The sequence below is a fragment of the Struthio camelus genome, chromosome 5, assembly GCF_040807025.1.
Source record: "Struthio camelus isolate bStrCam1 chromosome 5, bStrCam1.hap1, whole genome shotgun sequence".
Lineage (NCBI taxonomy): Eukaryota > Metazoa > Chordata > Aves > Struthioniformes > Struthionidae > Struthio > Struthio camelus.
Window position 1 is genome coordinate 80804701 of NC_090946.1, and position 15580 is coordinate 80820280.

The 15580-nt window shown below is 51.0% G+C and overlaps 1 protein-coding gene across 4 annotated transcripts in view; it reads left to right on the forward strand.

The window, feature by feature from the left end:
* The window catches only part of TRIM9 (tripartite motif containing 9), an 81657-nt gene that overhangs the window by 55964 nt on the left and 10113 nt on the right, over nt 1-15580 (forward strand). Inside the window, exons 4-8 of one of the 4 annotated variants that reach the window (XM_068947565.1) lie at nt 1381-1491; nt 2407-2560; nt 5539-5696; nt 8912-9050; nt 14658-14846. In XM_068947565.1, coding sequence (XP_068803666.1) covers nt 1381-1491; nt 2407-2560; nt 5539-5696; nt 8912-9050; nt 14658-14846 — 751 coding nt within the window. The remainder of the gene's footprint in view (nt 1-1380; nt 1492-2406; nt 2561-5538; nt 5697-8911; nt 9051-14657; nt 14847-15580) is intronic. The other 3 variants (XM_068947566.1, XM_068947567.1, XM_068947568.1) reach the window with 3 other exon arrangements.

A 15580-nucleotide genomic window follows, 5' to 3' on the forward strand; every position in this document is an offset into this window, starting at 1 on the left:
GGGGATTCGGCAAGCGCGTAATGAACTGGCAGTGCCCAGCGACAGGGAGGGTTTTGCTCAGAAGGGCCAGGCAGGAGTGAACACCTTACCGTCACTCTGAAGGGACAGCCAGCCTTCAAACACCCTCCTCATCCTGGAGTATGAACCCCGTCTTCCTAGCTGCGTTTCAGGAAAGGTCATCGGAGCCACAGGCAGTGATGCTTGTCCCGTCCTAGGTGCTCAGCTGAGCAAACCGCACGCTCGGTTGTACTCTGCGGCTAGGATGCTGAAACCCATTCCCTTAGAGGAACCAATCATGGGTGCAAGAAAAGATGCTTCACCCTGCAGCCTGGACAGCCACAAGCTGCGCTCAGAGACTGCTCGGAGAGGCTCAGAGGCTGCAGGAGAGCCAGGACATCGTGTTCCCCATGGCTCTTTGCTGAGCAATTCACCTGGACCGTTCTTTTCACTCGTCTAGAGAAGCATAGTGCCCTGTGACCAATAACAGCAGCGTCCCCTCTCAGCTCCAGTTGATTTTGGTCGAATGAGATGGAGAAAGCCCAGGTGACTGGGGAAAAAACACTGCTGCCAAGGAATGGACTCCCCAGGGACCTCTGTAAGCAGAAAGTACCAGCATAGGGGAAGCTACTTTCTCTCCCTGGCCAGGATTCTTCCTCCTCCTTCCCCTGCCGGAGGCAGTGCAGGATTTATCTCCTCTAGCTGGCAGACCTCTCCCTCTGAGCTCATCTCTACCCTGCCTCTGTGGTCGGTGGAGAAAATGAAGCAGTCTGCAGTGTGGTTCATCTCAGTCGATGGCAGATGAACATCTCAAACAGATCATTAGTCTCACCCTCCAAGCTAAAGCTGGGGGAGGTGGTGTGTTTATTCCTGTTGAAAATAGGAATAATGGTTGCTCCTCAGCAGTGCGGCTGGGTACAGCTTCCCTGGAATCAGCACTGCAGCCTGGCTCAGTGCTGAGGACTAAGTAGGGCAGTGCCCAGTGGCTCTCTGCTCAGAGGCAGCCCCACAGAGGCTGCAGCAGCAGCTATGTATCTATGGAAATAGGCATTTGCCTTGCGTGGAGCTAATAAGCTGTCATTTGGAAGCTGTCTTAATTAAAGGCAGAGCAAGGAACTACCCTACTGCTTTGAATAATTATGTAGGTTAATAATTATAAGCTAAACAAGGTTTGCTGTTGTTGTTCTTCAGGTTTTTAAGGATCTGGAATGCAGTACATGAGTCTTGACTATTTCTGGCTTTTTCTGTTCCCTTGAGTGTTTGTCTCCCTTCCCTTTTCCCTGACCCTGTCCTTGTGCCAATGTAGCACCAAAGCCCCTTTGCTCTCGAGCTCTTAAAACCCTGCAGCTTCTGAGCAATGCTCATCTTCTTGTCTCATTGCAGGTGGTGCGAGACCAGATTTCTCACTGCACGGTCAAGCTCCGCCAGACCACAGGCTTGATGGAGTACTGCCTGGAGGTGATCAAGGAGAATGACCCCAGCGGGTTCCTTCAGGTTGGTGTGTAGCTGCTCACATTTGCGCTGTGAGGGGAGCAAAAAGACACTGCACAGCCAAGAGCTCTGAGGTGGTACAGCAAAGTCAGGGGAGTTACACCAAGGATGGTGCCCTAGCTTTTCTGGCCACTATCCCAGGTAGAATGGGAAAATCTCTTCAAACTGCACATTATTTTCCCATGAGGCACTTAAAATAAATGAATACTTAAAAATATCAGGTGATGTATTATTTAAGCTTCCTTTCCCTACCTTCTTTCACTGCCCCATCACAGAGAAGTGTCCAGGTGTGGCCATGGAGACGAAATGTGACCAGACAGTTTCTGCTCCACCGCTTTTGGGCCAGATGGGACAAGGTGGCCAAGAGGATGAGGCCCAGGAGAGGCTCAGAGGAAGATGTTCTTCCTGCCTACCACAATCTAGATGAGTGACAAAGACAGAGGTCTCCCATATTTTGGGTCCTCCCGCTCCTAAAATCAAGGCCTAGCCTCTCATCACCTCCAGGTTCACAGCAGATACAGGCCAGGGACCTTTCTTCATTCTCACTGGAGAAATAGATGTTTGCAGAAGGTGGTCACATATCTCTAGAGCATGATCATAACATACTGTCTCATGGCTCTCCAGTGGGAGACAGACACTCAGCACTTTGAGAACTGTATCCCATTCTTCATTCCTGGGCTGGTCCCTCTGGGCCAAGACCCTGCCTTTAAATAGTCTGCATAGCTCCTGGGGTAACCTCTGCCAATCTGAGCCTCCAGTGAAGGCCATTGCTAGAAACCACATGTGGTGTCCCAGCCCTCAGTGGTCGATGGACAGATCTCACACCCTGGGAGGCAGAGAGCAGGGTAGGGACAAGGCTCAGCGCGCTACCCACGGCCCAGGTGGCCTTCGGTAGCTGAGGCTGCTCCTTGCCTCCAGATCTCCGATGCTCTGATCAGGAGAGTGCACTTAACCGAGGACCAGTGGGGGAAGGGTACGCTCACACCCCGGATGACCACGGACTTCGACTTAAACCTTGACAACGCGCCTCTGCTGCAGTCCATCCATCAACTCGACTTTGTGCAGATGAAAGGTAAGAGTCTATTTCCAGTGTCCTTCAAGAGCCCCGCACACCACTTCTGCTCACGCTGAGCGCTTCCGTAGAGTTCGTCACAGGGAAGGGGCAGCAGAGAAGAGTTTTTAGTTTTCTCCCAGCAGGCAGAGAGATTGGAAAAACCAAGGGTCAGAGTCTAGCTTCCTCTTTGACCTTGACCTGGTCTCCCTTGTCTCTGTTTCTCGGTTGTACAGTGCAGATAATAGCTTGTCCCCACTTCCCATTGCTAGTGTATTTCTGGGCTGTGAGGTTTTGGGGAGCAGAAAATAGTCCTTCTGGGATAGGTGTGTATTCACTGAACCACAATAAAGACCTGCGCCTAAGCAGGTGTCAGGAAGGGACCAACTTTTTGTGATGCAAAGGAATAAGAAGTACAGGGCCTGAAAGCATCATGTGATGAGGTCTTCATCTCTTGCAGGCTGCACTCATGCAGAAAGCATATTTGATGCTCACACAGGACATGTATCTCCTGTTTTCCATCTGGGTAGCCTTGGGGTTTCTCGGACAGCAAAGGCATCAGTCTCCTGGTCCTTGGACGTCAGGTTACCATGAGACAGTCACTCCAGGGAACCTTTGGCCCAGCCCACAAGTTGAAATACAGGAAATTGCATTTAATCATCAGAAAAACCTTCTTTACTGTGATGATGCTCAGGCGCTGGAATGGGTTGCCCAGCAAGGTTGTGGCATCTCCATCCTTAGAGAGACTCGAAACCTGACTGGACACAGTCTTGAGTGACCTGCTCTAGCTGACCCTGCTTGAGCAGGAGAGTTGGGCCAGACAATTTCCAGAGATCCCTGCCAACCTCAATTATTCTGTGAGATCTAGCCCCTGACTCCAGCTAAGGAAGCAGCAGTGTGGCATGGACAAAGCTTTGTGGATCTGCTTTTGGGCAAGGTTATCCCCAAACCCAGAGCTGTGCCTATTCCTATGCTTTTTGGCACAATCCCGCACCCTTGGCCAGCCAGCTGCCTCTGCGTCTCTGATCCTTGGGCTGTCACATCCCAGACTAAGGTGCCAGGAGCTTGGCTTTGCCTGGCAGTGTTTTAGAAATTGCTCTGCCTGTTGTGCCAAGACAGCTACGCCGATCCGTGCTCAGCTGGAGGCTGGCGCCAGGAGTCCTGTGGGCCATGCAGGAGGCCTCAGGTGCAGAGGGTTCAGAAGCAGCACAAGGCACTTCCCGTTCCAGTGCTCACACACACCTCATTGCTGAGCAGCATCTTGCATGGGTCAACTAGGGAGCCGCCTGGCATGGGTCTTCATGCTGTCCCTCCATTTATTTGTGCCACAAAGGCACAAAGAGTCACGCTGTTTAGCCCAGGGTGTTTCCTCCTTCCCCTCTCCTCACTGTCATTTTAGACCTTCATTTCAGCTTTAGTTTCCTCCTCATTGTCCTTTCCTTCTGTGCCCACTCTCTCACACCATGGAGAACCTCTGCTCATTTGCATCAGTTTGCAGGAAGCAAAGAAGCGTTGCAACCTGTGAGCGGTTTCCGACTTGGCAAGCTGCAGGAAGTTGATAGAAGATGCAAATTGACTATGACACAGGGAAACACAACGGGGCAGGCAGGAGGACACTAAACGTAGGCCTGTACCTTCAGCTGGTGCAAATGAGCTGCCTGGAGACCAGGCCACCAGCTGAAGGTCTGGCATGACTCTTCGTTGCCATAGTGGCTGGATTTCCTTACTTAGGAGTCATTTACGCACACCAGCATTTCTCAGTGGTTGAACACAGAAAGGCTGTTAATCACACACTTCCTCTGCAATGATAACGAATGTCTTCAAATGACGGCCCCATTGGTACTTGCTGCAGCAAGAGGGGTGCATTGGGCACGGCTGCTGGGAGCACTCTTCGTTGCCCATCATTAGCCAGGCCGTTATTTTGAAGTGCCAGTAACATTTTTTGATAGTGAGGGGAGCCAAACACAGCGCGGGCTGGATTTGCGTTTTGCTTACACACAGCTCATGGAGATGTTAGCATGTTCCTGTCCTTCCTTATTTTAATTGAGCCCAGGGGGTTATTTTTAATTCATAGGAGCAAATCTGCTGCTAGTTTAGCTGCCTGTCTTCCTCTGTGGAGGTGGAGCAGGGTTGATGTAGGCTGTCCTCTCTTTTTACCCTGGTTGTGCAAATTGGACGTTGTGTTTTGTAGACTTTGCAGAAGGTTGTCATTGGATTTCACTTGTCACAGCACAGGTTCGGGAGGGCTCTCCCTGGTCAGAGATGAGATGTTTTAGGAGAGTGGCTTTGTCAGGTGGGGCATTCCCTTTGCCTGTCGTGCTCTTGCCTGTCCATGCTTTGCAGAGCAGGAACAAGGTGCTGTTGCACAGAGGCCAAATACAACAGTGTGAGGAGAAAAAGCCTTGACAGTCCTTTACGTCCCCCAAGTAACTGATGGGCAAAAAGATCAGGTGCAGTCTCTATTCTGCAAGGCCGGAGTCTCATCTCCGCTGCTCTGGCATCAGCATACTTTGTTGCAGTGAATTTGTGCAATGGAAAAGTAGAGCAGCACTTCTTCTTGGGTTGTAGATAAGGACAAGCATCACTTCAGGGCTAACACTACCAATACTGCTGGAGCCAGCTCTGCAGAGTATGTCTGGGAGGGTTTCACACATTTCGGACTGGCTTTTGTGAAGGAGCCAGACAGTTATATACTGAGTGTGCTGTTGTATTGCCATATTTCTGGATAATGTGTTAGAAAGAAAGCAGAGAAGCTCTGGGGAAATCTCAGCTTCACCAGGTGGCAGGAGTCAGGTGGAGCTTGTTTTGAGAAGGGCCCTTTTTGCCTCCTCCATGCCTCACACTCATGAGATCACGGTTACATCCCTTGTGCAGCGTTGGCTTGGCACTGAGGCACTAAGCACATCCTCCATGCTCCACAAGAAACATGCCCATAGCTGCAATCTCCCCGCTTCTGCTCTGTAATTCTAGCAGCCAGGGTTACACTAATTTGTGTTTAGTTTCCTCTCCAGTGCCGGCACCCCCAATCCTGCAGCTAGAAGAGTGTTGCACCCACAACAACAGTGCCACCTTGTCCTGGAAGCAGCCCCCATTGTCAACGGTGCAGGTGGAAGGCTATATCCTGGAGCTTGATGACGGGAACGGCGGCCAGTTCAGGGTAGGTGCTCAGAGCACCCTCTTCTCCAAGAAAGCCAGTCCTGTGCAAGGCAGAGCTCCTGACTCAGGAGCTGCAGAGCCAGGCCCGTACTGATGGGTATGGTGCAAGCCTGTGCTCTGTGCTTGACAGTGGCTAACAAAACTGGGCTCAAGCCCAAATTTCCTTCCCACCCTTCTCACCCCTCCCCATGCCTTTCAAGCGGGAGGCTCTTCAGAGGACACTGAAGGGTGCCTCAGGTACAGTAGCCTGCAGGAAGTCTTCAGCCTGTGCCCCACGCTTCAGGAGGTGCACCCTTCCCTGTAAGGCCCTCATGCAGCATCATCCCCAGTTCCCTTCACCCGTTCCATCTTAGCTCGTTGCAGCCTTGCGACTGACACCAGCAGAGGAGGTGTCCTGAGGTCCATCTCCGAGGGGCCTAGGCATGGCCTTCTGCAAGGACAGCGAGGGTTTACGGGCACTCTGAGCTCAGCCGACTCCACGGCCAGATCCGTAGCTGGGAGACTTTGCAGGGAGAGGTAGGCTGCAGCTGCTTACGGTGAGAAACAGGCTCAGGCAGTGCAAATCACAGCTGGAAAGAGCTCCTTTGGAGGCCACAGCATTGTGATAAATTCTGCTAGCCCAAGACTGATCCCAGCTGACTCAGTGCTGCACTGGCACCCCAGAACTGAGCTCTGTGCCTGCAGGGAGATGAGGAGGGTGCAAGCTCTGAAGGCTGCCTGGGTGACTATAGTCTAGGAATGCGATCCCATAGCCAAACCCACTTTGTAAGGACCAATGCTTTCTGGCAAAGCTCCTCTGCTTTGCTGTGGCATCCCCCCTTTGTTCCCCATCGTTACTGGGTGCAGGATACGGCCTGAGCTGAGTGTTGTTTTTTGTACTGGGAGCCTGATACGAGCACAGAGCCCTTCAGCCCTTACTCAGGGGAGGAGGGGATTGATCACCTTATTCCCTGAGGAATGCTAAAATAAGTATTGCCCTGCAGTGAAATGACCAGAGTTCCTCAGGCTCTTTGCAAGTCCTCTCCTACCCTGTAAACATGAGGCTTGCCTGCTGGGGTGCCCAGGGAAGCCGATGGTGCAGACCAGCTACGGGCTCCTTTTTTGAGCAAGGTTATTTGGGGAGGAGGGCATTGCTATTAAATATCTTTCCAGTGGCCAACATGATTTGCAAATGCAAAGAACACATTTAAAGTCCCATCATTTTAAGTTGCTAAGTATTTTGTGCAAGGTATGCTAATCCCCATGAAAGACTCATAGTTTGTCAGCTGCCAGCAAGCAGAGGTGTTTAAGGCCTGGGAGCTTTTAAATTGCTGTAATTACACAATTAAAATATAATTTTTCTCAGATCCGACATGCCGATAATTATCCTGGCGTGTTCACATCCACTGAGAGCAGGCACAGGAACCAGCACATTTCCTGATTTCAGCCATGAGAAACTCAGCTAGGCAGGAGCTAGAGCGAAATTGAGGCAGAGAAGAGGTAACACAGGTGGGTTTTGGTGAGAGACAGGAGCAGGAGCCTGTGTGTGGCAGGGGAGACCAGGGCTCAGCACAACCACCCCGGCAGGGTGAGGACAATCCCCGGCACACCAGACTTTTCTCCTCGCCTTCCACCAGGAGTGAGTTTCCGCAGTGGGAAATCCCATGGCACGTGCATGATAGTCCCTGCTGCTGGGGTTGGAGCAAGCTGCTCCTGCTGATGGGACGCAGGGCAGCTGGTTATGATTTGCACCCAGGACTGGCTCCCTCCAGGTGGGGATTTAAGAGAGGCAGGGGGGCAGTTTTACAGTGGTGAGAAGGACGCAGTGCAGCTGTAGGCAGGTGTGTGTTGTTTTGATCCTCTGCATTGGGCAGCATGGTGCAACAGCACAGCTGGTACCGTGAAGAGATGCATCGCTGGCTTATCAAATCCCTGAGCGCTTCTTCTGCCCAAAAGCTGGGAGCTGACAGACCTTGTCAAGCAATGATGTGCCCAGCAAACTGGGAATGCCGACTGACATGCAGATGACAGTCCCTGCTCAGAGGGACTCCAGGTCGTGGCTTCAGTGCTGCAGGAAAGAGCAGGGTCTGCAGGAGTTGCCCTGGCAGATTTGTCATGGTCTCACCTGTGCCTGAAGCTGGGGCTGCTGTTTCTCCTCCTCTTGCATCTTGGCCATCGCTCTGAATGCAGAGATTGGGTCAGGGTACAGCCCAGGCTGCTAGTTACCTCCTGCAGTGCAGGCAGCAAAGATCAGAACAGTGTCCTGAGGCAAGAGGACTCTGGCTTAGAGCATTAAGCCAAAAAAGGAGTCCTTGCAGTGAGACTGGGGTAGTTAAGTGGGAGCTGTGCTCTCTCATGGGGTACTGGGTGCTAGAGAGCCCTTTGGTGTTGGAGCCCAGGTAACTCAGTGCCACCTTAGCTTCCTGTCACCCATTGCAGCTGGAGAGTTTGTTACAACGCCTATGTTGCGCTCCTTGACCCCGAGCACTGCCTCGTCGCTGTTCCCAAGGTGCATTGCAGTTTGTGCTGCTCCCTGCCCCGATCAGGATCTCGGGGCAGGTGGAAAGCTGACTTCTCCACTCTGTATCACAGGGGAGCTTGCCCGTACCTCTGTACGCACAGGGAGATGTGCACCGCCCAAAATGAAAGGGGCCAGATTTAAGCATCAGCTCTGTAGCCCGTAGGCCTGTTCACCACTGTCTCTCCGCTGTCATAGCTCCGTTTGTTTGAACGAGGTTATGGCAGCAGAAGCACAACATGCCGGTGAGTCGGCACCGGTTCTGTGAAATCACCTTGTTTTCTTTCAAGGAACACGTTGATCCTGCCACCCGAGAGTGTGCAAAATTGTTTTCTGCAAGGTTGTTTCTGGGGTCCTGTATTAGTTCCTCTTTCTGGCAAAACACCTTTGGGATTTAGCAGGAGTTCAGCTGGGATTGATGCTGTATGACTTAGTCCAATATGAATAGCATGTCTTTCCCCTACAGAAACTGGTTTTATTGGGCGGTATTGTCAAGGAACAAGTCATAGGGTCACTTTGCTCTGCTTTAGCAATATCCAGGGCTCATAAATCTGCCGTAGAGAGCAGAGCATAGCTGAAAGGAGCAGTCATCACATGTGGAGGCAGCGGTGACAGCACTGCCCAGCAGACCCTGTGAATCACGACCGTAAAAAGCTGTATTCTCACCCATCAAAACTCAATGGTTCAGGCACTAACACGTGCCTGTGCTTTCTTTGCAGGAGGTGTACGTGGGCAAGGAGACCATGTGCACGGTGGACGGGCTTCACTTCAACAGCACCTATAGCGCACGTGTCAAAGCCTTCAACAAAACAGGAGTCAGCCCATACAGCAAGACCTTGGTCCTCCAGACATCTGAGGGTAAGGCATTGCAACAGCACCAGCCCGACGCGCTCGGACACTGCTCACACGCATGCCTGGGGCCCATCCAGCAGACCCACAGCTTAGCACTGCAATAGAGGGAGCCGCTCTGCTGGTCCTCTGGTACCTGAGCAATCATTTCAGGAAAGCCAGCACTGAGGGGAAGAGCACAGGTTATGTCAGGAGCCTTGAACAGTGTCAGAATTTCTCTCTCACCCCTTTTCTTTGCACAAGACGTTCTCTGGGGAGGAGCAATGTGGGTGCGGTGAGAGGCATCCCAGAGAGGTATTTGAGATTTGGTTGCAGCAGGGTTTTACAAGAGATTTGCGCTGACATGCAGGGGAAGCTCAGATGTCCTTACTAATTCCCTTTAAAACAAAGCAAAACACCGACAACGTTGCTCCTGAGTGACTAAGGGTTGTGCGCAGCTGCACTACAACATAACTGTATGATGTCTCCTTAAGCCCCTTGGATTGTACGATAGAGATCAGAGGGACTGTGGAAACGCGTGGATGTCAGAGTGGTACCAACAGCCATGCCGGCATTGTCAGCAGAGCCGATTACTCCCCCGCTGGCAGGTGCTCAGTTAGAATAGTAAACATCCTGTTACAGGCCATGGGGTAGTCTCCTCGCCTGACTTTAAGTACATTTGTCACACCAGGCACTTAATCCATCATGGAAAATTGGCTTGATTTTGACATCCAGGTTGAGAGTCATAAGGCTAGTACAGAGAAATGAGGTGGGAGTTAGGAGCGGTGGGTAATTCAGCTGTGGAAAAGGGATTCATCCCCACATCTGCCACCCCTTAAAGTTACTATCAGAAGAAGAATCCTTCCTTAGGAATCCTCCACACGTAGGGGAATTATTTTTCCATAAATCCCAGACTAAAATCTCTCTATTCTCTAAGCCATGTCAAGATTTTCTTTGACCCCAGCATTACAATACCTGGCTTGTAGAGCCAAGCTTGCGTCTGGCTCTAGAACGACGTCGTACTCCTTCAGCCCTGAGCAGTTGCCAGCAGACACAGTCTAGGATCAGAAGAGAATGAACAGGACTTGTGGGGCTCTTGGTAGGGCACAAAGCAGGTGAGATCCTGCTTGCCATAGACCACCTCTGGTGGCTTTGAGCAAGGAGAAAGAAAGGGTTGTCTGTAGAAAACTCAGTTACATCACAGGCCACAAAGGCATGTCCATCCCATCTGGGAGCTGTATGCGGGTTTGCAAAGCTGGGCACCAGCTTCAAGGAAGCTGCAGTGTTCCTTTGAAGGTCCAGGACCTGGACAACCCAAGCCCAGTCCTGCTCTGGGACGGCCAGGGCAGCTCCCCAAACCTGAAGGTCAACAGTTCTCACCAATTTCACTACCTGGCTCCGCAAGTCTCTTCAGGAGATAACAGAGCTTTGGTTTCTCATCAAATTTGTGTCTCATAAGCTGCATTTGAGATATAATTTCCTAACCAAAAACAGTTGGGCTTTAAGTAGTCCCAGCCAGGCCTTTTCAGGAGTTCCCTATATGATCTTTCCAGTTCTGCTTTCCTCTCAGTATGTATTGCCACTGTTGTCCCAAGCCCATCTATTTTGCAGCTCCCAAATACGAAGGAATCCGTGAGAAGATGTCTCTTCATGGTCCCAGCAGGCCAGATTGTGCTTGGAGGTGTGTGTACGCGCTGTGCCAGGAAATGGACTTCCCATGACAAAAATTATTCCTTTGTGCATTGAACAAAAGTTTGCTGTGATCAGTCTTTTTACTGAATGGGTTTTTACATTTGTTATTCCAGCACAGAAGAAAGAGGGAGAATAAGTCAAATAGGCCTGAAGCATTTTCTGCTCTCAGAGGCAGTCAGAGCTTTCTGGACTCAAAGTGAAGTAAATTACATCTGTGTGCAGCTTCAAGATATCCGAGTGACTTGTTGAGTAGAGCCGCCTCGCGCATCACAGCTCTCTGGTTAGGCTTTTATTTTTGGCATATACAGCAACATCAGGCCTTTAAGTGCTGTTTTGTCTGAAGTAGGCTCAGCTTTACCCTTCAGCCGTGCTCTGCAGCTTACTGCAAAGTGTGTAAGAGAGGAGGAGGGGACAAAATAAAAGAAAAATTCAATATGAACAGGATATCTTTCTGAACATGGCTGTCCTGAGTGGTTATGAGAAATTCTGCTTAGAGGGTGATATTTAAGAGCTGGCTTCCAGTGATGTGATCCCAATCCAAAGCCTGTGGAAGTTAACTGGAGTCTTTTTTTTGCCTCCAGTGAATAGTGAAATGCACTGTAGAGGATGGAGGAGTGTGAAGCATCTCACAAGTCCTCAGCATCTGAACAGAGCAAGGATTAGAAAAATGTAAAATTGTACCTTGGAGATCAGAGGCATGTCTCTGTGGTCCTGCCCAGCTGAACAGCCAGGGTGACCCAGACAGCATGAGTGGGAACGTGCCAACGGAAATCAGCACACACGCAAGCCTGCAGCAGGCTGCAGAGCACCGTGCCAGCCCGCAATGATGGCAGCTCTCTTCCTACTCATCCCATGGGGAACTGCATTTTCCAGTTGAGGAAATTACAGTTCACTCTTTAAAAGCAGATGGTTGGTGCCACCAGCAGGGCGAGGGGTGAGATGGCTCCGAGCGGGGAGAAGATCTTTGCCACAGAGCCATTCCCACACGCTGGGCTCTCTGCATCTCTGGGCTTTCCCAGAGGTGAAGATCCTCATTATCTGCCCAGCCAAATTGCAGCAAGAAGCAGAAGGCAGTGGCCCTTTGCTTTAACTGTGTCATCTCCTTAGCTGATGCCAGGTTATTTCTTGTCCCGAGGCACAGCTTGCAAAGCTTGGCTAGTAACAGCACTGCGTGGCTGCCCTCACCCCCAGGAGACCTTAGGTCTCCCCTCAGCCTCCTCTTCCCTAGACTAGACAGCCTCTCTTGGTCTTTCTTCATCTGCCAGGTTTTCCAGCCTCTGGCCAGTCTCATGCTGACTTTGGGACTCAGTCTGTTTTCCTGTCAGCAGTTTCCTGTCTTCATCCTCCCCAAAGCAGGTGTGCCTTGGTGCATTCGTACTGCAGTGATGGCAGCCTCTGAGAGGTCTGGCTGAAAGCCCTGGCTCTGATGTGCTGGTCATGGTGGGAATGCCAACAGCCGCTCCCAGGAACAGGCACCCAACGCACGCTTACAAAAAACAAGCAGAGGAGGAGACACAAGTGCTCCCAGTTGCAGTAACATTAGAGTCTGCAGGTGGGCTGGCTACAGGCCTGCTTTTCTCTACAAGATTTCTGAGATGGCTTCTGAGTCCCTCAAGTGTCTTCTCTCTCCATGGGCTGTGTGGCATCTGGATATCGGGGGTGAAGGATCAACTCACCCCATGTGGAGGCAGAGAAGAGAAGCTCTGCAATCCTGGAGAGGACTGTCCCTGCCTGGTCCCCACAGTCCCAGGTCTTCACTCCTGCTGGTGGCCTGGCTGGTGGAGGGGTTCGATCTCCCTGCTGCCAAAACCCACTCCTCCTTTCTTGCCCTTCCACAGCATCACACTTGAGAGCCCGCACTGGGGAAGAGCTGCACGCTGGGCAGCTGCCTCCCTTCCTGCTGGCTCTGAATGCTCTGGAGGGCTGTTCTCATGGAGAAGGCTCACAAATCCCAGGAAAGGTGAGGAAGTGAAAGCAGAAGCCAGAGCTGGGGAACAAGCAGGTTCACTGAACCAAAAGCTCAACTTGGAGCTCCCAGCCCTTCCCAGGTCCTGCATTTTGGAACAGATGTCCCCCAGCGCCTAGATGGCCCCACCTGGGCCATCGCAGCGAGGGGAAGCTCTCCAGGCTCAGCAGCACTTGGGACAGGCCCTCGAAGCCTAGTGACAGCTTTCTCCAAGCTGGCCAAAGCCCGGTCAGTGGCAGATTGCATGCATCATGCCACATGGTCTGACTAAAAGGCTAAAGCCAAAAGAGACCCTGACTACAGGATCATTTGGGTGGGAGGAAAGAGCTTGTGAGTCCCTCACCCTTCTCTCAGCTGCTCTGAGTCTTTAGCTCCAGCCATGGTTGCAGAGTTTCAAGGTGAAACTTCAAGGTCTGGTTTTGGCTTCTTGTTTTCAGGTGCTGCCTGGGAGTTTTAGGTTTTGGGAGCAAAGAATGAGGGAGGAATACCTGGCTTGTCACATCCTTCCCCTGCCACCCCCTCTCGCAGGTTCCAATCTCCGAGCTGTTTCTGCCACCAGCCTGGGATGGAGATGTGGCAAAGCAGCTTGGGCAGCATGGTTTGAGAGCCCTTCCCCAGCCTAGTCAAGCACCAGAAGCATTCCTCTTCTTTCAAGCTCTTTGTCGAGCTGTGAAAAACCCAGTCATCTGGGGCTCAACTTAACCTCACAGTCACCTCACAGCTGTGGAGTGACCTGCAACAGCAACCAGACCTTGTTGAACACCAGCATTTGGAAGGGGCTGAACAGCACAAGGGGAAATACACTGCAAGGAGCAATAGGAACATAAGAGTTGTCCTGCTGGGTCGGACCTCAGGTCATCGGTGACCTCAGTCAGCTGGGGGCAATAGGAGACGCCAGACAGGGAGAGCGCGTAAGCCTGGCTAATCTGTGGTCTGTTCCCCTCACTCTCATTAGAAGTTAGAGGGCACATCCCCCTACCTAGTCTTGCACTGCTGTGCAGGAATGTGTCTAACCCATTTCTGAACCCACTGATACTCCTTGCGTCCACAGCCTCCTGCAGCAATAAGTTCCAGAGTTACAACCCACTGGGCAAAGAAGTACTTTCTTTTATGTATTTTAACAAGATTTCCAGCTCAATGCATATTCACAGCTGAGAGAGACAGGAAGGCTGGGTATGTAGTGTCTGGGAGTTTATCTGATTTATTTGTGTGGAGGATGGTGGATTCTACATTTTCATGTTAAAATACCGTTTGACAAGGCTAGGGAAGGAATTCCAGGAGGTAATTGTGACAGTGGGGGACTGGATTTGATGACCCAAGAGGTTCCCTCTAGTCTGACATTTTGCTGTGAATCACATGGGTTAAATTCTTATTGTAAGGCTCAGATGTGTTTTGACAGGTACAAAGAGATACCAGGAACACAACATCCTGAACAACCTTTGAGTAAGGTGGGTGCTTGGTGGTACGTAGGGTAATACGATTTAGCTCAGCCCTGCAAAATGCCTTTGCAGTGTTACCAGCTCACTAGCAAAATGACACATCTAGCCTTTATGCCAATAACTACTGTGCACAAAGAAGGTACGAGGCTTTTATTAAAGAATAATGGGAAGTGTGTATGGTAACTTGTGAACTTTTTTAGGTGCGTTTCATTACTGTGAAGAGTCGCCGGACTCATTTTAAGGAAAAGCGTGTTGAATTTGTCTTGATGACATGGGAATGTTGTGGAAGATGAAACTGTGTTTATTGCTGATGCTGTCAAAGACAAGGCTTTCCTGAATGGTATCGCTGGGCTGCACAGCATCAGACATTTCTGCTCCACGCACCGTATGCACACGTACCCGCACGCACTCTGCAGCAGAGCAGGGTCCATGCACGTTAAAGCGCCTGTGCTCTGGCCTGAGGCCTGGTCTCAGGAATGGTGTGAAGCCGTCCAGCAGACCTGCTTTCTGATCTCTAGTTTGCATTGATCTTACGTTTAGACACGCAGTCAGAAGAACAGACCCTCCCTTTTCCAGTGCCTTTGGAAAGATTGCAGCTTCGTAGAATGAGTCCTTTCTCCTCCACCCTTAATCTACAACCCAGCTTTCCGGGGAGATCCTACTTTGAGCTAAGATCTTCGGCCCACCAGCTGAGCTTGCATTCTTCTTTACAGTCCCTGAATTCAGCCGGTGAGCTGAGTACCTCTGGCATTTCCTCTTGATCTGTGCTTCTGGGCATCTCCAAAGTATTTGTTTGTTTTGTTCCGTTTTGTTTGTTTTTCCCATGACATGCGGATGGCAGAGGGAACTTGTTCTGTTTGTCAGTGGCCTGCTCCTGACGCCGAGGGAATTTTGATGGTGTAGTTCTCGTGGTGTATTCGTCTGTATGTACCAGCACAGTCAGTCTGAGGTGTGGGGTGACTGAGCAGCACAGTAATTCTGTATGGGAGTGCTGTTCTTTGCGGGGCCGCATCTTTATTGGCATTCTGGCAGTACTGCTGGCATGGCTGAACTATTTTGCGCAGCCAGCCAGCAGAGCAGATTCCTGATCTTTAGTTTGCATTGATCTTATGTTTAGACACAGTCAGAAGAGCAGACCCTCCCTGAGAGAAATCTGTGGGAGCATTGTGACCGTTTGCTTTCCCTATACAGCCAGAAAATGCAGCCTCTGCTGTGAGATTTTGTTCTGTGAAACTAGTTCACTCAATTAAATCTAGACCTAGCAGACCTCTTAAGAAAGGATCAGGTCTAGACGCAAGCAAGGTCCAGCTAAGACCGTAAGAATCCAGTACACAGACCTTTTGCGGTCTGGCTTCTTAAGACGCTGAAGATGCGAGCTCTCATCAACTCAGCTTTGAGCACTGGGCTCAGCTTTTGGAAAAGCAGACGTGGTCGTATTGAAGTCTTGTTTTCTGCAGAGCAGA